The 23,021-nt window shown below is 36.1% G+C and overlaps 2 protein-coding genes across 2 annotated transcripts in view; both read right to left on the bottom strand.

Moving 5' to 3' along the window:
• Positions 1-3,052: 3,052 nt before the first annotated feature.
• On the bottom strand, positions 3,053-7,880 carry Daao1 (D-amino acid oxidase 1). The gene is made up of 4 exons (XM_073990962.1): positions 7,485-7,880; positions 7,296-7,419; positions 4,047-4,192; positions 3,053-3,983 (listed from the first exon to the last, which is right to left on the bottom strand). Exons 1-4 carry the CDS (start codon positions 7,670-7,672, stop codon positions 3,431-3,433), a joined length of 1,011 nt encoding a protein of 336 aa, XP_073847063.1. The 5' UTR covers positions 7,673-7,880; the 3' UTR covers positions 3,053-3,430.
• Positions 7,881-10,974: 3,094 nt separating this feature from the next.
• Positions 10,975-23,021, bottom strand: part of LOC141406094 (ATP-binding cassette sub-family G member 1-like) — a 31,844-nt gene continuing 19,797 nt past the window's right edge. Inside the window, exons 3-8 of the mRNA XM_073991170.1 lie at positions 15,233-15,568; positions 14,938-15,176; positions 14,431-14,702; positions 14,104-14,272; positions 11,522-11,778; positions 10,975-11,456 (exon numbers count right to left, since the gene is read on the bottom strand). Coding sequence (XP_073847271.1) covers positions 11,043-11,456; positions 11,522-11,778; positions 14,104-14,272; positions 14,431-14,702; positions 14,938-15,176; positions 15,233-15,568 — 1,687 coding nt within the window. The 3' untranslated portion in view covers positions 10,975-11,042. The remainder of the gene's footprint in view (positions 11,457-11,521; positions 11,779-14,103; positions 14,273-14,430; positions 14,703-14,937; positions 15,177-15,232; positions 15,569-23,021) is intronic.

Here is a 23,021-nt window from a genome sequence, read left to right as displayed (position 1 = left end):
CTTTTACCAACTTTACCATTAAAAGAGTAAAGGAACAAAGCTATGTTTGTATTTGTATCGTTTTTCTGTGTTGAGAGCAGCATAAAAACCAGGACCAATTTATTTTTGCTCAGTTTGTCACATCCGCAGTCACCAAATCTCTCAGCAGATGTGGCAGGATTAACAAATGAGTGTGATGAGCTTCGCCCAAGTCACTAGGGTTGTTGTTGTAGCAGTGTTTATTATTGTGTGTTCCTTCTGCTGCTCAATCTGGCTCTGGATCTATCTATCTATCTCCAGTTCCAGGAAAGTGGTTGCTTTGATGGGATGTAACCATAGATCCACTAGAGTAGGTTTGGCAGAGCAGTTGAAAAGGTGCAGCGTTTCGTGCGGGCCCATACTCCACGGTGCTATCGATACTGCCCAAGAGGAATTTAAGCAACTGCAATATCCTGAGCGTAGTTGAGCCAAAACTACTCTGGTTTATCCCAGATAAAGCCACTGGTCGTTTAAACGCCACAAAAAATGGTTGCAAAAATTGACGTAAAACTCTGGTTTTTTCGTATATTTTTGTGGGGTTTTTTGCATTTTGTTATAGTATTGTCTGTTATCTGTAAGTTCACGCTGATAACGCTTCATTTGACCTACGCATTTCCACGCAATTGGCCAAAAACAAAAGCAATTCAAAAAAATCGACTTTTTACTTCGACTTCCGATGAAAAATTTAAATATGCGATAAAAATTTAATCAAAAATGTTAGAATCATATAAAGTCAGGGATTTGTTAGGAATATAGTAAGAGTATTTTCTCAATCAAAAACCAAGGGATTGGCATGTAAGGATACACCTATATTACCCTCTAAAGTTTTTGGAACTTTTAAAAGAAGGCCCGATTGCAGGAAAACTATACGTTTTAGAGAAAAAAGTTATTTTTTAAAAAATGCTTAAAAAATCTCAAAAATTTAATTTTCATAAAAAATTTAAGTTTTCTCGCAAAAAATTCTCGGCGCTAAGTGGGTTATAGTGGCAGCTGACGCTCCTCAGCTGCGATAGATGGGGATGTACTCCGAGGACTTTATTCACACTACATTTGCTTATGGCCTTAGCAACTGCGTCCGGGTGAATGCTACTCAGACCTGCCTAATATGCCTGTTGATCTATGGGTTCTCTCCTATATTTTTGCACCTCCCCCTCTAGAGCATGAATATTCTGATATGCCTGGGTATGTCGGGCCTAGCCAGCAGATGGCGATTGGGATGGCTCTCACCCGAGCAACTACTCTCCAGCCGTGTTTGAAATGTTGGGTGATTCAGAGGCAAGAAGTCCAAGCCCCGTAGAGTGAAACAGGGAGTTCCCAAATGAGAAACAGGGAGTTCCCAAATGAGAAACAGGGAGTTCCCCCTCTCTAAAATTACACACCCTCAAGGCGAGGCGGCATAGAGATCGTACTGTATGCGATTGTACGATCTTGGCGTCGGGTCCTATCGTCGATGACATATCGTCGGTGTCATGCTTAAGTGTTCCATACGCCATTTGTCCGTTTTGAGATAAACACATTTTAATGTTTTGCGTCACAATTGGGTGGAGCTGACTGAAGAAAATATTTATATTTTTGTCATGGTAGGTATATTGAATCATAATTTATAGCTTTGTTCCAGAACTTTTTTAGTGGTAAAAGTAGTAGAAGAGCAAACTGATTAAATTGTTCTCAGAGCAGATATATTTTCAAAAAGTACAGGAACGGAAAAACTGTGAACATTTTTAAATGTGTCAGATACAAAAAACAAAACATGGTAGACGTTATGTTAAAACATAAGATAAAAATAAACAAACTTGTATGAAATTATTTTATTTTTAATTGTTTAATTTGAAAACTCATTTGCAAATACCACTCTACGTTTTCATATGATCACACATGAGTTAGTGCTAAATCATCAAGGGCATCAGTAGCGACGAATCTGCTGAAAAATAATTTTTCCAAACGTCATTCTGCTGGTCTTTCAGTTTGCACAAACAATAATATTCCCTCAGGAAAAAACCAATAACCGTTAATTCCAATGATTTAACGGTACCACCCGATTTAATGCATTATATGAAGATTTAAAGAATTTAACTCAATTTTATTTAAAATAAACCACCAACTTACATATTTATAGAAGCCAGTCTTTATTTTCTGTGTGTATGTGGTCACGGTAGTTTGGACGGGGAATAACGGACAACTCGTACAAACTGTTTTCTCACATATATTTCTGATCGATCGATCAGATCCTTTAGTGGTTATAAGAATAATTCTTGCTTTTGCATAACGGAGAAATGGTATATCAGATGTAAATTTATCAAAGAGAAAGTATCTTGTCATTTGGAATTCCAAACAACATAAAGGGATACGTTGAAGACTACGACCTTGAGTATTTAGGGCAATGATTAGGTTTGTCCTCGTACTTACTGAATGTTGCTGAAACACTTTTTTCAGCAACTTTTCCATTGAACAACTGTCAATTTTAGAAACATTAGTAATAATAGGTTTGTCCTTTTACGTACTGAACTTTACTGAACATTGTTTCTTCAGTAATGTTTAGCAACATTTCAATTATACAATTGTCAAAACTTTACTGAAGAAAAAATGTTCAGTAAAGTTCAGTACGTAAAAAGACAAACCAAATTATTACAAATTAGGTTTGTCCTTTTACGTACTGAACTTTACTGAACATTGTTTCTTCAGTAATGTTTAGCAACATTTCAATTATACAATTGTCAAAACTTTACTGAAGAAAAAATGTTCAGTAAAGTTCAGTACGTAGAAAGACAAACCAATTATCGAGTACGCAGACAGGCATAATGACATGTGTTTTTATTTCAAACCTGACGGTGGATTTTGCAGTTTTGGAATATTCCGTTTCACAAAGAATTCGTTACAAACTATTGAACTGAAATATTTCGTAGAACTGCAAGAAAATGTGTTTAATTAATGAAATTTTCTGCAAATTTTAATACGTACATCGCTGATTTCAGTTAATACTTCATTTGTAATTGTATTTAAGTCTTGTTTCATTGCTAAATTCAAAATTTAATGGTTTTAGTCAAAATACTTATTTATTATTTTCCCTTCAAAAATGATAAATATTTTGTTTGACAAATTTACCACTTTCTACACAACCAAATTTATGTAGTAGGAAATAGTAGAAGAGAAAGCCATTCAGAGCCATTTTTGTTTAAAGAGAACAGAAAATTTTGCCTTTTTTGTAGTACAGGAACGCATTTTTTCAAAAAATTGTAAAAGTAGTACTAAATAGTACGTTTTTGCAGGTTCTGGAACACAACTTATGTAACAAATATTAACATTTAACAAAATAACAAATAAATATCAATATGTACATATGTATGTATATGAATATAACAATTTGGTAATTATACATAGACAATAGTATATCGATTTTAGCATTACATCTTTTTTACAATTTACTATTGCCCACAAGCATTTCACGAACTAATTTCACGGCATACTTTGCTGTGCCGGGAGCTGTTGTTACACCATAGCCACCATGACCATAATTATGGACAATTTTAACAGCACTGCCATCATCGGAACGCTGCATAATTTCTTTTTCAACTCTCACCACTGATCGATGTGGACGCAAACCAACCATTTCACGTACAATTTCGGCTTTCTTTAAACTTGGCAGCATATTGTAGCAGCGTTCCTTTATGGCCATTGAATCATATTTACAAACATCCAAGTTATAACTATCGAATTGACGGCAACCACCAAGTGTAACGGTTTCAAAACCTGGTACAATATATGTATCATAATCGCCATAGAAGGCTGTTTTAATCCATGGAGCGCGCACTTTTAATATTTGGCCTCTAATGGGTACCAATTGTCGATCGCCACATAAATCTTTGGCACCCATGCCGGTGCAATTCACAACAATGTCATATTTTTCGGGAAGAGTTTTCAATGAGTTCACGTGATGATATATGACCACACCACCGGCATCCTTGAATCTGGAAGAGGGAGAAGAATGATTTAAATTTATTGTATTTTAATTCCAAAATATTTTAACGTACTTCTGTGTGGCATAGGGCAGGAACAAACGACTCTCGGTTACACATGTCGTAAAGAATGAACCATATTTCCAATTGCCATGACATAGCTTCAATTCATCTTCTGTGGCTTGACGATAAATGGGTAGTAATTTTTCAATAAAATGATTCTGAAAAAAATAAATAAATCAAAACATCAATATAACAATTTTGATAAACATTAGGCGAACTTTGATTTCTATAAAGATTTTGTTAATTGCTTAATTTATGTATGTCCTCTGTGAGTGCAGATTTTATGATGTCCAATATAAAATTGAAAATGTGATAAAAATCGCATTTTGTTGTGATATTTTTATTACCACAGAACAAATTCTGGAAGTGCTGTTGTAGATTTTTGAATTTAATCTGCTGTAGGAACAGGTTCAAAATCGAAGAAACCGTTAAAATTCCGTCTGTCACTTGGCAGATGTACCAAAATGTTCAAAGCAGCCTCACTAAATAGGTCGTTGTCATTATATGATACTTCACCTGAACTTGAACTGATATACATAACATCTACTTCTAATAGATGGATGCATTTATATTGAATTTCAATAATGGTATTTTTGAACTAAATTTTCAAATTTACCCTATTACGTTGTTGCTCTTATATCCGTCAAAATCTTAGACTCTTTTACAACGAAATCACAACAAAACCTCAACAAACACAAGGTGCTTCAAGATACCTTAGGCATATCAAGCCTACAAGTAAAATCATATTTGCATTGAATTACAAATACTCAATATACATACCTGCGACGACACTGATGGCCGGTAAGTTTACATCAGGGACGCGCTTCTTTGCAAAGACAGTATAGTGAGGGCGCCCACTGAGTTGTTTTTGCATTTGCTTCTCTCTCTCACCTACAGTGTAAGTGAATGAAATCAAACAATAAACATCATGTGGTTGTTGTTTCCTTCACTCAATCGACAGTCAAAACTGATCGTGTGTACCCCGCTTTATATACATATTTTATCAACGGATTCAATATAAGGACGAATACATCAATTCCTGCTAGCAATGAGGCATTCCGTCCCTCTAATAGGGAAAGACTGTTTATATATTTTTGACGAATAGGAGGTGAAGGCTGGACTATCTGTTGTTGTTGTAGCAACGGGAAATAAATCAACAAGTTATACTTTAAGAATACCGTAATGGTGGTCTGTGATGACGGACCGCAGTCAATCTGGACGGATATCTCAAGATGTAGAACTGCATATCTCAATTATCAAGTCAGAGATCAGAATTAATGAAGGGATCATTATTAGCCACTGCTGTATAAGCTCTATGACAAGCAACTGGGAGGGCAACAACATTGAGTACTGCAGGCTCTGCGAAGACGGGGAAGAGACTGAAATGATTTCTGACCTCTGGCAGTGTTGGTGTCCTAGTCTGATGAAGAAAAGACCCAGGCTATTTGGTTCTCATGAGATTGCTTCTTTCTCTCTTACTTCTCCTCCATGGATCCTGAGATCCTGTTAAAAAATGCAGAGGCTTTAAATGGCGAAGGTGTTTGGCGGAAGGGGGAAGGTTTATTTTAGATCCTTTTTTCCTTGTCTGCTCTACCCCGCCCATTTGTCCCTTCCCGTTTCCCCTTTTTCAGGATGTGATGGAGCGCTGATTGCTGGATTACAGCTTCTGTTTAATGAAAGTGGAGTGGAAGAGAGAAGTGTAGATAATTCGCTTGAGCTCAATACAATGTCAAGATCTAACTTGTCTTTTTTGGTTTATGAAGTATATAATCCCACTATTGACTGTACAGGAAATAATTTTAAAAAGGGCTCCCGAAAAAATGTATCTTTGCCAGGTAAGTCCAACTTATTTTTGTCAGCTTCTTCAACATTTCCTTGGAAACGTTAAATGCACCAATGGAGGGTTGCAATTCTCGCTTATCTTCTTCAGAATGCAGATTGCTTGGTCCATTTCTGCAAGATGGGCTTGCAGGTTCTTCCTCTGCATAGTCATACGTTAGAATAAACATCACGTGTACATCATTACGGTACCTCTACATTAAAGTTTATATAAATTCAATTTAAGCCCAATTCACATGGAAGTAAATGGAGTAGGTCTTAATTTTTAAGTGGAAGTAGTCCACTTCCATATAATTCTTATGTAAACCCACCTCACATTTTGTTCCGAATTCGGATAGAATTTCTGAAAAAAATTCTTATTCTGATGCCGAATTCGTACCGAATTCGGTACGAAAGTTGTATGGACGTGTTCACCGAATTCGTAAAGAACTTTCTAAGGAAATTTTAAAAAAACAATATTAGAGTTTCGCGACGAATTCGAAGGTAAATTCTTGGAAAATTTGGAGAAAAAAATCAAATTTTCTGACAGAAATCGGAAAAAATTCTGGAAAATTCGGTGGAAAATTTTGAGTTCCTTAAGAAAATCGGTCCGAATTCCGAAAGAAATTCTGAAGAAACTCGAATAAAAATTTAGATTATCTGAAAAAATTCTTGCGAGCTGACGCCTTTGATATTGACGCAACAAACAATAAATCCCTCTAAATTTCAAACGTTCTAATGATTTTCCTGTTGTTATCATTTGGTGGTTAATAGTGGAACAATGTGCACGTGTAACTTGAAGCTATCAACAAGCTAGCTTCAATTATTATATGTTGCACTTATATTAAAAAATACTAAAAATTGTATATGCGAAATTCATAAACAATGGCTTTGTTTTTCCAGAACAACCAAACAAAAACATCCCTTAGAAAATCGATTAGAAATCGGAACGAAGATACTTCAGAAAATGTGCAGATATTTTTAAAAAATAACTTTTAGAAAATCTGTCAAATTTCTAGGGAAAAAATTAGAGAAATCGGCAAATTTCTAAAAAAAAATATTCAAAAAATCTCAGAAAAAAAAAATCGGAAATCAGAGCAATCGGAAAAAATTGTTAGCTGGGAAAGTAGGGGTGTGTAAGTGTTATGGTAAACAACAGTACCCATCAAAACACAAACTCTCCCTTCCCCTTTCTTATGAAAGGATTGCTCGTTTATTCTCTCTTTAGAAATCGTTTGTGTGTTTGGTCACCTTTGAGCAATAACAATTGACATTTAATTGATTTAACTGTGGAAAACTTATCAACATCAACAATAAAATCAATTAAGAATCATTTGCAGACACACTGGAAATCTTATCAGCATTCATAGAACTTTGGAGGAGTATAATCTAAATACATATCGACATGTGTAAATTAATACATTTTTCAATCGTTATACTTACCCTTACTATCGATGGTGATGTACTGGAAAATATATAACCAGATAATTGGCAAACACCCGCCAAAGATGCCTTATTGGAACGACGTATATCATCCCAATAGTGGAAGGCATCTGTTATCCATTGTCTGTAAAGGAAACACACACAAAATTTGAAATAAAACTAACCGTTATTCTTCCTTCTTCAACTTACTGTGTTATTTCCTGTGTTGGACCCATAAAACTTGTGCCAGGTCGAAAAATTCCCGCAGCCACATAGCTGGTGGTGTCTTCATTGAAACGATCAGCCAAGATTGTCACTTTTGCATTTGGAAAAGTATTTTGTAATTCCAGAGCGGTCGTTAGACCAATAATACCGCTACCCACAATACCGAAATGCATGGTTGTGCTTGGTTTGGATGAGGTTAGAGATACAATAAAAGATGAAATTTAACCTGGAACGACGTAGTAGTCGTTGAAGAAATATTGTTTAACTAACTGCCGGTTAGCGAAGTGTTTTGACTGTTTATATATTTTGATAATTTTTTTTTTGCGGAATAAGAGAGGCAAAGAGAGAGAAATTTGTTATCAACAATAATAACAACACAACAATAACTTTTTATTGCAATTTATTCTGAAGTGTTGCCGGCGTTTGGAAATATTTCCCCGGTATTGAGGAATTTGGGAATAAAATGCAGATGAGACAAGTGGCATGTTCCACCTAGACGATTCCAATACAAACTCTTTCGAACTACAACCAAAATTCTGTTTTTTGAAAAATATTTGATTTGTTTTTGTTTTCAATCAAACCAACCTTTTATTCAACAACAAGCGTTTGATAGTAATTCGAACGAATTTGAATTCGAATCGTCTTAGAGAAACAGGCCATAGAACAAATTAAAAAAGCGATAAGTTTGGCCCGGTCGCACTTTTTATACCCTCCACCAGGGAACATTCTGAACAAATGTGGAATTATTAGTTCTTTCTGTTACAAAAGCAACAAATACCCACAACTTTAGGTGAAAATTTTTTGGTCTAATTCGGATAGCTAAAAACTTAAAAATACATTAAATCCGACCGTACCGTTATATTGCGGCTATACGACAATGTGAGCCCATGTCCACAAGTTTTGGCGGAGACTTTATTAATCAATACGAACCCTAAACGCTAAATTACAGCCAATTCAGACCGCAAATGTAGATAAAACATAAAAATACTTGAAATCAGGCGGTACCGGTATAAGGGGGCTATACCAAAACATGCACATATGTCCAGAATTTTTTGTAGATAAAGTATGTGACCACTAGGAATCCTATATGCAAAATTACAGCCAATACAGACCGCAAATGAAGATAAATACTCAAAAATACCTGAAATCAGGCGGTACCGGTATATGAGGGCTATGCCAAAACATGTATGTTACCACTAGGAACCCTAAATGCCAAATAGCAACAGTTGATTCGGTCAAAAAATTATAGCTAAAGTTGCATATTCCTAGCGTGATTGGCGGATCGGTTAAAAGCACTCCTCAAGCTGCTTTAAACGTCATCCTGGATTTCCAACCTTTGGATATCCTAATCCAGTTTCAAGCGGCGAGAACTGCTTTTAGACTCCGGGAGTCAGGGTGTTGGCGTGGTTCACCTTTGGACACTCCAATGTCCCAAAACTAATTGATAGTCGACTTGAGTTAGGTGACAATGGTTGCGTAACGATTATATGCCTACTTCCTTCAAGTTTGACTCCTTAACCGTCATCTTCCCAAGCAGGGACGCATGGGCTGAAAGCATATCTCCTCTGGACGGTCTGGTAATATACACAGACGGGTCCAAGATGGAAGAAGGTACTGGCGCTGGGTCTACTGATAGAATCCACTGATTAAAAACTTATACAAGCTCAACGATAATTGTAGTGTTTTTCAGGCGGAGATTCTTGCTATAAGGAAAGCAGCTGAACTGGTGAAAGGGCTTGAAGGCAGTCTTACAGGATCGGTGACAATATATGTCGATAGTCAGACGGTCCTCAAGACTCTTAAGTCATGGATCATAAATTCAAGAGCTATTCTTGATTGCAGGAAAGCTCTGCAGTATATACACGTAAAGCTATGTTGGGTTCCGGGTCACAGCAACATTATGGAAAACGATGTAGCAGATGAACTAGCTCCATGTGGCTCTATGTCTATGGACTTATCAGTTGATGAAACCGTCCGGCCACAGATGTGCTACTACATCGGCAAACTTCGGGAGATCTTCAATCAGAGGGCACATCAATGATGGCTATTGGAACCTGGTTGTAGGGTATCGAAGGCGACCTGGCCCGTGGTCTCTCGTCGAAGAACGGCGTCCCTCCTCTCACTTGATAAGTTAGGGATGAAAATCGTGGTGGGACTTATAACAGGTTACTGCAGAGTGGGATCTCTAAACTCAAAATGGGATAACAGTGGCATTGACTACTGCAGACAATGTGAAGATGCGGAGGAGATAGAGACTGTCGAACATCTGCTTTGTCGGTGCCCCTTGTTGCAAACAAAGAGATACCGAACACTGCGTAGATTTGAGATAGACACTCTTGTTCTACACAACTTTGCCAAACATCTGTCATGGCTTGGCAATGGTCCTTAACTATTAAATACTAATCAGACTTCTTCTACTATTTGTCAGCACAATATCATCTATACTTCGGCATCACACTCCTCATCTTTACATCTTCATCCTACATGTACTTCACCATCATCTCTACTCTATCATCCTCATCTCACTGTACCGCATCAACATCCTCACATCTTTAAATCTTCAACAATAACCTACACAGGATGAACACTACACTATACTACTAGATGGTTACAAATCCTTAAACCTAACCTAACCCTTCCTAGCGTAAAATAATGTGATCAGTAGTGGGATTCTGTAACTCATTTTTGCAGTTACCGACAAAAATCGGTAAAATTAAACCGCAAAATTATGACTAAAAACATAAAGAAAAGTTGACATCACTGTTTGTGTCGGTAAAGGCTTGCGACTACTTTTTATTCATCGTTAACTTACCGAAAAATTTCGTTAATTATCGAAATTATAAGCATTTTAATTTTACCGACAATTATCGATAACAGCAAAAATGAATTACAGAATCCCACTACAGTTGTGCGATTCTCCAACTCATTTTTTGAGTAATCGACAAAAATCGGTAAAATTTAAATGCTTATAATTTCAGTAATTACCGATATTTTTCGGTAAATTAGAGACCAATAAAAAGTAGTCATAAAGTTCTTCTACCGATAGCAACAATGTTGTAAACTTTTATTTAAAGGAGGAAAATATTTGCTGGACGGTGTTCACATTAAAAGCAATTTGGTTAAATTTTTTTTTTTGCTTCCAAATACATAGTTTTGTTTTTCCAAAATCATCTGTTTTCTTGTTTGCCTTTGAAAAATTTTTGCTGGTCAGATTGTGGCACACAAATATTTGTTACTTTTGAGACCTTACCTTACCGTTATTCATCAATAAATTTGGAATTTAATGAAATTGCGGGTCTAAAAAAAATACTGGCAACCACCAATTCTGTGCTGTTGATGTGAGAGAATAAATATAAATGAAACTTTGAAAGCTTTATCTCTAAGTTTCACAACAGCTGTTAGCTTAAAATGAAAGCTTTTTCAAGTAAGTGGGCAGAACAACAATTTCAGGAAATAAAAAAAATGAAACACACCATTAAAATAAATACAAACGCCTTTATTATGTATGTACATTAATTAACTTAAGACATTTATAATAACCACTTAATTACTACTTAATTTAAAATTAAATATTTTCCTTAAAGTTCCAGCCAGTTTTCCTTTGGAATTTCTACAACTACGTAACCTCTGTTTAAATATCGCGTAGGACATAAATGTGAATAACAAATAGAATCCCAATAATCCTAGGACGGAGTACACATAACTAGGCTTCAAGTTGCCTGCTAATTTGAGAATATATTTAGGTTTTGCGGTTATACAGAATATTTCATTCGGGGGACATGGGAAATTGGGACGATTAAAATCTAACAAAGTATAGAGATAACCATCTATGGCGTATTTTAAGAAACTACTTTGGAGCAACAGTTGTTCCCACCCTGAGAGTTCGTTACGTTCCACTGCATAGGAGGCAATGACAACCATCAGTACCATTACGTAGGGGGCCAAAAATAGAGCATGCTAGAAAAGAACGGAAAGAGGGTGTTAAGAAGTTTATGTTTTCTTCTTTTTACAATTAACCTTACCACCACACTAAATCTGGAACCAAAAACTAAGCCAAAGCTGGACGCCATCATGGAGATTAAAAATGAAATTCCAACAAAGAACATAAAGCGATACAACTGCACCGGTTGACCACTCGAGAAATAAATTATTGCTGACCCAATAACTGCCATTGCGCTTAGCATTGGCAGCTGTGCACTCACCAACGCCATGAAGTATGCACTTAAACGATACCATTGATTAAAGTATTCCCGCCGCAGGTACATCATATCTCGGGGTACTGAAAAAATAAGGAAGAATAGAAAAAATTTAAGATATATTTTAGCTTTACTGTTGCACCAGTCTGTTCAATACAGACCTATCTCGCTTGTAAGATAAGTCACACCGATAAATAGCTGCACTCGAGGATATAGGCGCAACATTAGCCTGGGGAACTTTAATGATCATCATAAGTTGCGTCATTCGGTCCTCGGAAATGACCAGAGGGGTATAGTGCTAGCTGAGCAGAGCAATAAGAATGCCCCTACCAGAATAAGCGGAGGGTGTCACCAGATATAACCATCGTGTACCTGGTCTGACAAATGGCATCTCCTGGAAACCCGTCGTTTCTCTTGGGTCAGACCATCTCCCCATAACTGTCTCCACCAGAAGTCGGTCCGATTTCATAACTTCTGAACGTCGCACTTTCATCGATCATGAGAAAGCTAATTGGCCCATTTTCATAGAGTTCACTAATCACCGCTTCAGAGGTCTGCCAAACCCTTCTGATGTTCGGGTAGCAGAGAGGACGTTCCGAGACATCATCAATGCGGCAGCCGCTCGCCATATACCTGCTGGTCGAATACCCGAAGTAAGACCAATTTTCCCAGCAGAGGATACGGGATTAGCAAATGAGGGCGATGAGCTTCGTCGACCCAACCCCAACGGTTAAGTTACTCTCTAACCCTAAAAAAAGGAAGACTGAGGTTCTATCACGTTTCGCAACGTTAAGCTGAATGATCCGAAGAAGTGTGCAAGTGATTTTGGTCGACCACCCCGGGAGTGACAGAGCGAGGAGTCGAGTATCTCACTAATGTTCTCAACCTGTCGCTAGCCACCCACATAGTTCCCATAGTCTGGAAAATGAGCAGGTTTGTCCCGTGAATCGTACAGATAGATTTCTTTTTTGTTACCCGTAGCAGACACCTGAGACTTTAATCCTCGCCATCAGCGTAAATAGCTATCCAGTTACCGATCATCAGCATGGGTGTATGATAGTCGTACGTAGAATTCAGGAACAAGAAGTCCAAACCCTGTAGAGTAAAACGGGGAGTTCCTAAAGGTGGGGTAATATATCCGGATCTGTTTAACCTCTACCTCTACTGTGTTAAATCCCCTATGCCGTCCACCACTAAATCTATGGCAACTCTGTTCACTACGGAAACTGCGGAGGTGAGTACTGAACTGAATGTCAAGGTGGATGGTAGATAAATTCCTGTAGTCACATTCGACAGCATGTTCACGTCGTCCGTGCATGCCACAGGAACAATGTCCTCAAGTCCCAAGCCGTCAGCGCGTAGGGTGCAGACAAAGAAACCTTCTTGACCACATATAACACGATGGGCAGGGTCTGTCTTAAGCTTAGCAGCGCCAGTGTGGTCCGCGAATATATATTCAAATTATTCAGAACGCCGCCTGAGAACTACAATAGGCTGCCTTCTCATATCTTCAGTGGACAATCTGAATGAGATGAAGATTTTTCCACTACAGATCGATAGGTAGCCAACGCTTCTAAACGTAATAATACTTCCTTTCGATACGCCTCACTAATTCGATCGATAGCTAGCCAACGCTTCCAAACGCGATGATACTTTCTTTCGAGACGCCTCACTAAGCGCAGCTTCAACCTTATCTCCCCGAATTTTACCTGTGAGATTTCTCCTGGTGCTTTATCCACAAATTCGGAGAAATAATTTACTGCTCTTTTTATAGTCGTGTTTGTTTTTTGGCTCTCGGGCCTTACTACTCTTGGGATGATTAGGGATGTGCGAAAGAATGATCCATCTCTTCCTCCATAGCCTAAAGCACCAAGGCGTCCTGCCTGGGAAGGACAGGTCTGTCGCCACTGGCCGACATTCCACTCCCAGGGGGGTTGCTACCTGAACGTCTGGGTTTGATTGAAATGGGAAGACCGTCGTGTTCATGTCATCGTCCGGCAGAGGAATGTCTTCTCCAATTGCTCACAGGAGAACTTTCCCGACTTTGTCCTAGAGATGCACTTTCCCTTACGAGATTGAGCAATTACCGACTCTGCTTCAGAATTAAGTCACTAACAGCGCCCGTAGTCGGTGTGAAGCTGTTGTCCCGAATTTGATTCTGAAGTATTTTGTTATTATTTTTTTTCCAGAAATTACTTGGCAAGAATGCCCTGCAGTTTATGTACAGAGGCCTTTCAAGTCGGATCGCCGAAAAACTAAATTGCCAAGGTCAACCCTCTGCTTTGAGAAATGGGGTTGCAGATGGCAACTGAAATCTGGATGTAGAACATCTAAACCCGAAAAACTTCATATCCTCAAAACTATCAGCGAAGGACAATGATTTAGAAATATCAGTATAACAAACTTACCACTTGCCAGCACAGGCATCATCGGCAGGAAGAAAAATTTGATAATAACAATCATCGCCAAATGATAGGTGAAAATGCTAACTTTGGCGTTACTATTAACGTTCGTGAAGGTGAATCCAATCAATAGCCCCGACAGGATATGTATGAGAATACGCATTTTACAATTCGACTGCAACAAGAAAATATCATTAGTTATTATTTCCTAAAGCAAAGCCAAACCTGAAGAGCACGCGCCCTTAATTTAAAATACGATTCTTTATACAAATGTTCTGACCGCACACATCTACATACGTACTGGAATAATTCCTGTCGTGTCATTCCACATACCTTATCACGCCACATTTGACGCACCAGATGGACAAATAATATTTTAAATTCATTCCACCATGAATTACAATGCGCCGCCTCAGTACTATTAGAGCCCGATAAGTTATCAAAATATGATATGGACTCGGACACAGATCTTTTACACGGAAGCTGATTAGTTTCCAGTCTGTTTGGTGGGGAGGTCGGTATCCATTTGGAAATTTTTCCATTTTCAATTGCCTCGACCAATTCTTTTTGAAAATCGCCATAGATTTCTGTGGCCACTTCAATAACTGGAAAAGAACGATAAAAAACAAAAGCCAATTGTTAGTTACAGAAATAACATCCAAATTGTAGTAGAATTTGCAACTTGGCATCACTGCCAAAGAAAATACAACTCTGTAAACGTATATCAATTACTGAGTAGTCTTAAGATCTATGTATTTGTAAAATGATAAACACAATAAGATGATGAAATAAAAAAGACGCGCAAAGTTAACAAAATAAAATATTTCGATCTACACTCACTAAAATCTGTTGGATTATATGTCTGAGGACAATTCAAATCGAATTGTTGTAAATAGGGTACAATATTATTGACGGGTCCTTGATAGATACACTGGCCACGGGACATGGCATACACTTTATCGAACATCTGATATAGAGTGGCCGATGGACAGTGCAACGAACAAACAATGGTTCTTCCACATTTTGCGAGTTTTTTCAAAAGTCGAATACATTGTGATGCCGAAAATTCATCTAGGCCTCTGAAAAGGCAATATCATTTTAATAATATTACAACTTATTCAATGTACAAACTTACGTTGTTGGCTCATCGAGAAATAATACTGAAGGATTACCAATCAATTCCAATGCAATACATAAACGTTTTCGTTGTCCTCCCGATAGATTTGCAACCGATGTATCGACTTGTGCTTGCAAATCAAAGATATCCAAAATTTCATTGATAACCTGCTCGCGTTGTTCCCTGCTATATATCGTGTCCATTTTGAGTTTGGAAGCAAAAATCATTGTCTCCATGAGTGTAAAATAGGGGCTAATGTGATCATCTTGCAGGACATATCGTGCTATTTTGCGAAACCGTTTCATATCTTGCGGTTCACCGTTGATTAGTATTTCGCCAGAGGTTTTGTGTATTCTGGAAGAAGAAGAAATGGAAACATGAATTAGAAAAAAATCTGCTGACACATAGAGGCTGACTTCCGAAACGTCAGTTGATTTGTATTCGTGCCTGAAACTGAGGTTTTTAGATCGAGTTCAATACTTGAGTAATTTTATGAAATTGCAGTAGTGGGGAACTCGATCTAAAAACCCCTAGTTTCATGCACGAATACAAAGCAACTGACGTTTCGGAAGTCAGCCAGACTGACTTCGCATATGCCTTGGTGGACTACGTTGAATTAATAAATAGAAATAAAATTTAGTAGTTAAAGATAGCACTTTCAATAGTGGTTCAACACAGGAACACCACCCTTGGACCAAGGGGCACCTTATTTATGTTTATGTTTAATTTTCAGGGTGTGACTCATCAAGCTAATAAGTCGGTAGTCGTTGCATCTTTCGGGGTGAGATTTCTTTGGAATGGTTATACATGTGGACTTCGGCCAATCCTGGGGGTATTTTCCGGTGTCATAAATGTGGTTAAATACATAGTTTTGTCAACAGATCAATATTGTCATCATTTATCATTTTTAGTATTTTAGCAGGTATTTCATCAGGACCCGTGGTTTTTCATTCTCAGAGGGATTTTATTGCATCTTCAACTTCGTTCTTTGTGATTGCCTCGCCTGTCGTTTGCAGTAATATGCGCTAGTCGTTATCAGATCTTCTAGGATCTTTGAATAAGTTTTGAATGTATTCTTTCTATATGTTTTCTTCTCAGGGGTTTCAAAAACAGGTTCATTTTTATTATTGTAAAGTACTGATGAATTGGCATTTCTGTACATGGCGGCTACTTCTTTTATTTTCGTGTGTAACTGGAAGTCGTCGTGCAGTGTCATCATAGCCTTTTGCAGGGTTAACCTTCTTAATAAGGATTTATTTGATGTATACGCAAAGGAATTGACATTTGAAACCCAGTGGGTTTGTTAAATCCGGTCATGTATAAACGTACTATTAACCACCATTAGGAAAAGCCTAATACCAATTAACATTCAATTAAGTTGGTAAATACGACTTAAAATTTCAAAATACCTTAAATCGGGCGATACCGTTATATGGTGGCTATTCAAAAACGTGGACCTATATGACTAATTTTCGATTCTACTGACCTAAAATGCTTTTCAATAAAATTTGATTCACCTATTTTAATCGACTGGGAGGCTTTGTAGTTATTTCTCATATGTTTATTTCGATGAGTTACAAACAGAATCGGAATTAAGATTGTCATAATATAATGGAGGGTATAAAATATATATAAAATAATTAAGAAAAAGTGATTTATCAATCTAAAGAATAACAATCTTAATTTTAATTATAAAGCATGCTTTAAACAGAAAACTCCAATTTAACCTAATTGTATGTTCTAAGTGAATGAACGCAGGTTCGTATATATAGACATTTAAGAGGTCTTTAATTCTACTTAGAACAACGACCTGATACATACATATATACGCGTAAGTATGTATGCAAATTAAGTTATTTCAATTAACACTTAGACTGGTCGTTATTACCTTGATAAATTGTTCTATGTCCATTCATTTGCCGTAAAATAAGTCAAGCCATAAAATTGAGGTGGAACGATAGTAGCTGTGTTACTGGATGCTGTAGTTTATGACTCAGAATTTGCAAGAGGTGGCTGGAGAAAATTTGTCTAGTAAGATTTAGCAAGTAAAAAAGACACATAGTGATTGGTAATGGACGATAATGCAGCCTTAAGCGGTTGTGGCTCTTTTTAAAGTAAAGGTAGAATAAAATATGTTGCAAAAAGTTTCGAGTCGACCGGACAAAAATTAGCTGAGAAAGGGAAAATTCATTGTGATTTGTATGTAACATCGAAATTTGGAACGCGGTTTTCTCAAAATTGCGTATTGGAATGCGGTGCCCACTGTAGCTCGAAAACGGATGATCTGATATTCATACGTTTTTTTGGTATTATTATACATATAAAAAGCTAGTACTTAAGCGAGAGACTTTTTTAAAAAAAAAAAATTTGACGGATTTATGGTGAAAAAACTATCCATTTTTTTTGTTAAAATCGAAATTTTGACTTTGACAGATCACAACTTTTTTTTAAAAAATCGATAGTTTTAATTCCGTTTCGCTTAAGTATTAGATTATTAGGTTTTTAATGATCCCACAAAAACATATGCTGATCGGTTTATTCATTTTTGAGCTATAGTGGGCACCGCAAACTGCTTTAGTAAAAACAGTGTTTCGTATTCGGCCATTTGTTAGAAAACTGTGCAATATTTTTCAGCGAAAAAAATCCGAAAGTAGTTCATGGTATGATCTACCAGACAAAAACAAAATCTTCTAAAAAAGTTTGGTAGATTTCTTGTAAAAAAATCATGAAAAATTTAATTTTTCGTGCTCAATAAGTGGCCTAAACCCTTTAAGCTGTTTACACATGATCAGTTTTGAATGACAGCTTTGCTGAAATAATAGTTTGCTTGCTAGTGTGGCCGTTCATTTTTGTCATTCATCATGCAACCACAAAATATTATGTTGTTATTGGACGGTTGGACAGTGATCGATAATTACGAAAAATCGTCATTCAAAACTGACAATGTGTACTGTACTTTATGGTCAAAAAAAAAAAAATATGCACAATTCTGGTTCATCCAACTGAGCAGACCAAGAGAGCAAAGAAACTCAATCAAGAAGTTTCCATGCAGATTACACCAAAGCAATAAATAAATTTAAACCATCAAAAGCCTTAGTGACAAATGACATCTCGATGTTTATGCTAAAGTACATTAGACCAGTTTGTCCAAGCTGCTGCCTTGCACACTCACTTCTTGACTGAATCAATCCACCAGTTAGTGGTCCCGGGGGTATGGAAAAGAGTCAAAATTATTCAATTGCAAAACCAGACAAATCAGCCAGAGATTCATACCAGCACTCTCTTCTGTCATTATACCACTCCAGCCGTACGATGGAGAGCACTGAGATTCAATCTCTACAATGTCAGCGTGAATATTTGACTTTCTTTTTCTGTCCAAATTTTGTGTAAATTGAAATTGAGTGGACATACACTCCGATTCATCTGAATAGAACCAACCAATTTGCCTACAAACACAGTTACATACACAAAAAAAAAGCCACCATGAAAATTTTGATTAAAAGCTTTATCACCATATTTTTGTCGAATGACGATAAAATATTACGAATATATGGGGAAAATCTTTATCAAACATGAAAATGTTACTAGAAAGCGATCAATAAACGATTTCAAACAAATAATTTATTGAAATTTGTTTATGGTTATTAATAAATTTCTGTAGTTAAAATGGTTTTCAACGTTTGTCGCATGTTCTCGCTCTCAAGAGCGAGAGAAACAACAATATTAGGGCATAAAGAGAGCGCTACAACAATGTGCTGTGTTTTTTTCTTGAGATGTGAGTATCGTTGCTATGTATATTCCAAAGCATGGTCATGGAATTTTTGTGTGGCATTTGGCTTGTTTATTTATTTGTGCTCGGGTGAAGGCTTGTATGTAAGTTTGTTACTGTTTTTTGTTGCTGATTTTTATGAACCTAACAAAAGAAGAGGGAAAGAAAAAAAGGTACGAGTTCTCATTTTTTGTTCTGTTTGTGGTTAAGAAAGGCAGATAAAATTTTTTGGTATTTTTGGCAGTCTCTTTAAAGCAGTCGTTCTGTGTGGATCGGTAGTGCAGAAATAATTCAATGTTTGTGTGTTTTCTTAAAGTAAAGGTGCCTTTAAATTAAATGCCCAATACATTGTATAATTGAATTCACGAATATGAAAAAGGATAATAAGAATATTTTATTGGGCAAAGAAGCAACCGCATGTGATACTGGTAATAATATCAAAACATTTTATATATTTGAAATATATATGGATGTACTATTTCTCACATTACAGATACCCATTTTCCGCTGATGATGTTCAATGTGGCAGAAGAATGTGTTTTATTTCACAACGTTCAATGATGTTCCCTGTATTTTATATTTAAAAGTGATTTATTTGTTTTCTTATATTAAAATTATTGTGTGGCACTAAATAATTATGTACTTCTGTTATTAATTATTCCATTCCGTTTTTCTATCTTTCATCTGTTATTTTTTATGTACCCATGCGTCTGGTGTTGCTTTTGTTCTTGGCATTTCAAATAATAAATAAATAAACACCACCATTTATAAATGTATGTATCTTTTTTTGTGGCTTTTGGGTTTGTATTTAACAAAAAACAACAAAATAATTGTAAATATGAATATTTTTTTATTGATTGGAAAAAATGCATTAAACAATTTTCTTAATCAAGAAAATATTTTGTTTTTATCAAGCAAAATGTGGAATATTTTGATAAATATTTTTGTCAATATGTGAAATGTTTTATCAGTTCAAAATAAAAAAAAATCAATAAATATTTTAATCAATATTACAATTTTATTTTATCAACATGTATTTTTACTTTGTGATCAAAAAATTTTATCGAATTTTGTCAATATGACAATTTTTTTATTGCCGGAAAATCGATAAATTTTTGATTGAATCTTTGAATTTCTTTATCAAATGGCTACAATATTTTTTTCTGTGTATATCTAATGATAGGAGAGGGATTGTAAATTATATTTTTGTGGAAATGTGGAGTATATACTAGCCGACATTATCAATACCTAAAATGTTTCACATATGCGTTATAACGGTACTTTTTACTTGCTTTATGAAAAAATGTCAAAATATTAGCATGTTTTTTTAATGGTTCATCAGGATAGAACCACCCTAAGAATTTACACAAATCCGTTGTCGGATGTGGTAAACTTGTGCAAGAAGCTACCTATAATTATAAATATAGGCCGTGAGTGTTGATTGGCAACAAATATTGGGCATAAATTTGTATTATGCTTGGTTTACATTTACGAAATCCACTCGATTTCAACTGTCAAATCCATATCTCATCTGGATTTCATTTGACGTTTGAGCTATGGAATTGACAGTTGAAATCGAGTGGATTTCGTAAATGTAAACTTAGCATTAGGATCTTGTAATATGATAAAAATCGATGCTTTGAGCTCCAAAAAATATTCTTATGAAGAAATCGGTAGAAGCGATTTATAAAGTCAAAATTTTATAGTGAATGGTGTTCAAAATTTTCAAGACCACAATAAAATTACAGATAAGTCACATTTGATAGTTTATAAGTACGAAAGAGAGGGAATATGCTATTCCACATTTCCACAAAAATATAAGGTGTGTTCGTTTACTTTTCCCGTAACATTTACTCAGCAAAAAGTGACTGAGAAAAAAAGAGCAATTTGACTCTCACAAGAGAAAAAAATACAAAAAGTAAACGAACAGCACATTACAAAACATTTGTAAGATAACAGCTGATCAATAAAAACAAAGAGATTGGCGCAAATAAATAAAATCGTAATTTCGAGCGCTGAAAAATAAGAAAAGGAATTGAAAAATAAAAGAAATAAATAATGAAAGGAAACTGCTATATCCAAATTTTAACCGATATCTATATAATTCGGCACACTTATTTCTGGAGTAAATACAGTCGCACATTCCAAATTTAATTGAAATAGGACATATATAGCGTGTTTTCTTGCACCATATGCCTTAAATCGAGCTAAAATATATATGGGGGCTATATCCAAATCTGAACCGATTTCTACCAAAATAAATAGCGTTCGTCCTTTGGCCAAAAAACTATCTTCCCCAATTTTCATGCGAATCGGACGATAAATGCCACCTGTACTTTGTTTAGAAAAATACATGGACAGACGGACATGCGTAAATCGACTCAGAAAGTGATTCTATGTATATCCCTAAACGGAACTATGGGTCTATCTCGTTTCCTTTTGCATGTTACAAACTAATGCACAAAGACATAGTACTCCTTGCCACAAGGTGGTGTAGGGTATAAAAATTTCAAGCTGATTTAAGTGTGAAACAAATATTACGGTGCGCAAAAGTTTGGATTAAGAAAGCATGGACTTGTCCACGAAACACATTACATCACTGTAAACAGGACAGATGTTTCTAATGAAAACACTCTTGGAAGTCGATGTACGTTTGGAAGAAATTTTATTATTCCAAAGTTCCGGACTTGATTCAACTTGGTCTAAGTTTGGACAAAATATTACATCAAATCAAATTTGGAACAAATCAAGAGTTATCCTGCGTTCCAGCCAGTCGGACAGACAGATTGGCGGGTATGGTTTAATCGGCTCCAAAAAGTCCGAAAGGGATTTCATTCAAACATACTTGAGGTCAAACTATTATTTCAATGGGGTACATTTCCATAGTATCAAAGCTCCAAGAATCGTACCAGGACATTCAGTGTGCAAGACGGAGGGCTACCTTCTATTCTAAACAAAGCCAAAAATGTTTGAAGACTGTTGGGTGCCTCGTTTAAATCCTATCCCTCTTGCACCTTTCAATTTTTGTGTGGGAGATAACCTTAAGATGTTCAAAAATACTTGGGGTCCAAAGCCGTTATTTCGATGTAGCCTCAGGGGGCATTAAGCACGACCACAGCCTGTCCTAAAATGTAAACATTACAAATCAATTACCATTAATTTGCAACAAATACCTGTTCCTTCAGAATCTTCAAATGACAACGGGTTGGACATATTCAAAGATGTTCCAGTCACTCCACTTGTTTTGCCACCTAAAATAAAAGTTCAGCGAAAGTCTTAAGTTATTTATTTTTACTTACTTTTTTCCGTCCGTAAATTTTCCAATTGGCAAAAAAATCAAATATAAATTTGTATTTTAACAACTCTTGTTTCTTTTTGTTTACAACAAAACAACTCAAATCTACTGATTATTCAACAGCTGATCGAACTTACGAATTCTTACTGGACAAATTTTCCCAGCAAGAATTTGTAAGTTCTCAGTCACACAACTGTCAAAAGTGCTCTCTCAATTCGCTCTCTTTTGCTGGATAATTGTGTAAACGAACAACATCTCGTAACAATTTGTGCAAATTTGTACAAATTATCACGTAAACGAACACACCTATAATTTACAATCTCTCCCTTATCGTTAAATATAACGGTATTTGTAGGCAAAAATTGGTTGGTTCTATTCAGATGAACCGGAGTGTATGAATGTCCACGTTTTCGTATAGCCATATAACAATTTCACGTATTTTGAAGTGAACTTTTAGGTTTTAGGTATAGTTTTCAACGGAATTAGCTGTATCCACATAATGTAGGAAATATATTTGAGTTATCAAAGTGTAAAAGCATTTGGTTTAATATGTTTTAAAAAAGTCCCATGTTTTGAAAAAGTCCCATATATCTATCTATGCCTCAATGAACGGTTTTTTGAACGAATTAAATTCTTAAAGAACATTCAAAACGAATTCCCTGTTTAACTACAATTTTTAACCGAACTAGCTGTAATTTGACATTTGTGGTTATCTGTGGTCACGAAAGTTCTCCACTAAACAT

Source organism: Musca autumnalis, unplaced genomic scaffold (genome assembly GCF_047663935.1).
Source record: "Musca autumnalis isolate F117 unplaced genomic scaffold, ASM4766393v1 scaffold_5, whole genome shotgun sequence".
Lineage (NCBI taxonomy): Eukaryota > Metazoa > Arthropoda > Insecta > Diptera > Muscidae > Musca > Musca autumnalis.
This window is presented reverse-complemented; position numbering and strand designations above follow the sequence as displayed.

Bases quoted from the DNA above. Each gene is read 5' to 3' on its own strand.
- Daao1 (XM_073990962.1), bottom strand. From the start codon at position 7,672: ATGCATTTCGGTATTGTGGGTAGCGGTATTATTGGTCTAACGACCGCT. The intron at 4,193-7,295 runs GTAAGTATAACG...TATTTTTTTCAG, and splicing joins CATCACCATCGATAGTAAGG to AATCATTTTATTGAAAAATT. The intron at 3,984-4,046 runs GTACGTTAAAAT...TCCCTCTTCCAG, and splicing joins CTGCCCTATGCCACACAGAA to ATTCAAGGATGCCGGTGGTG.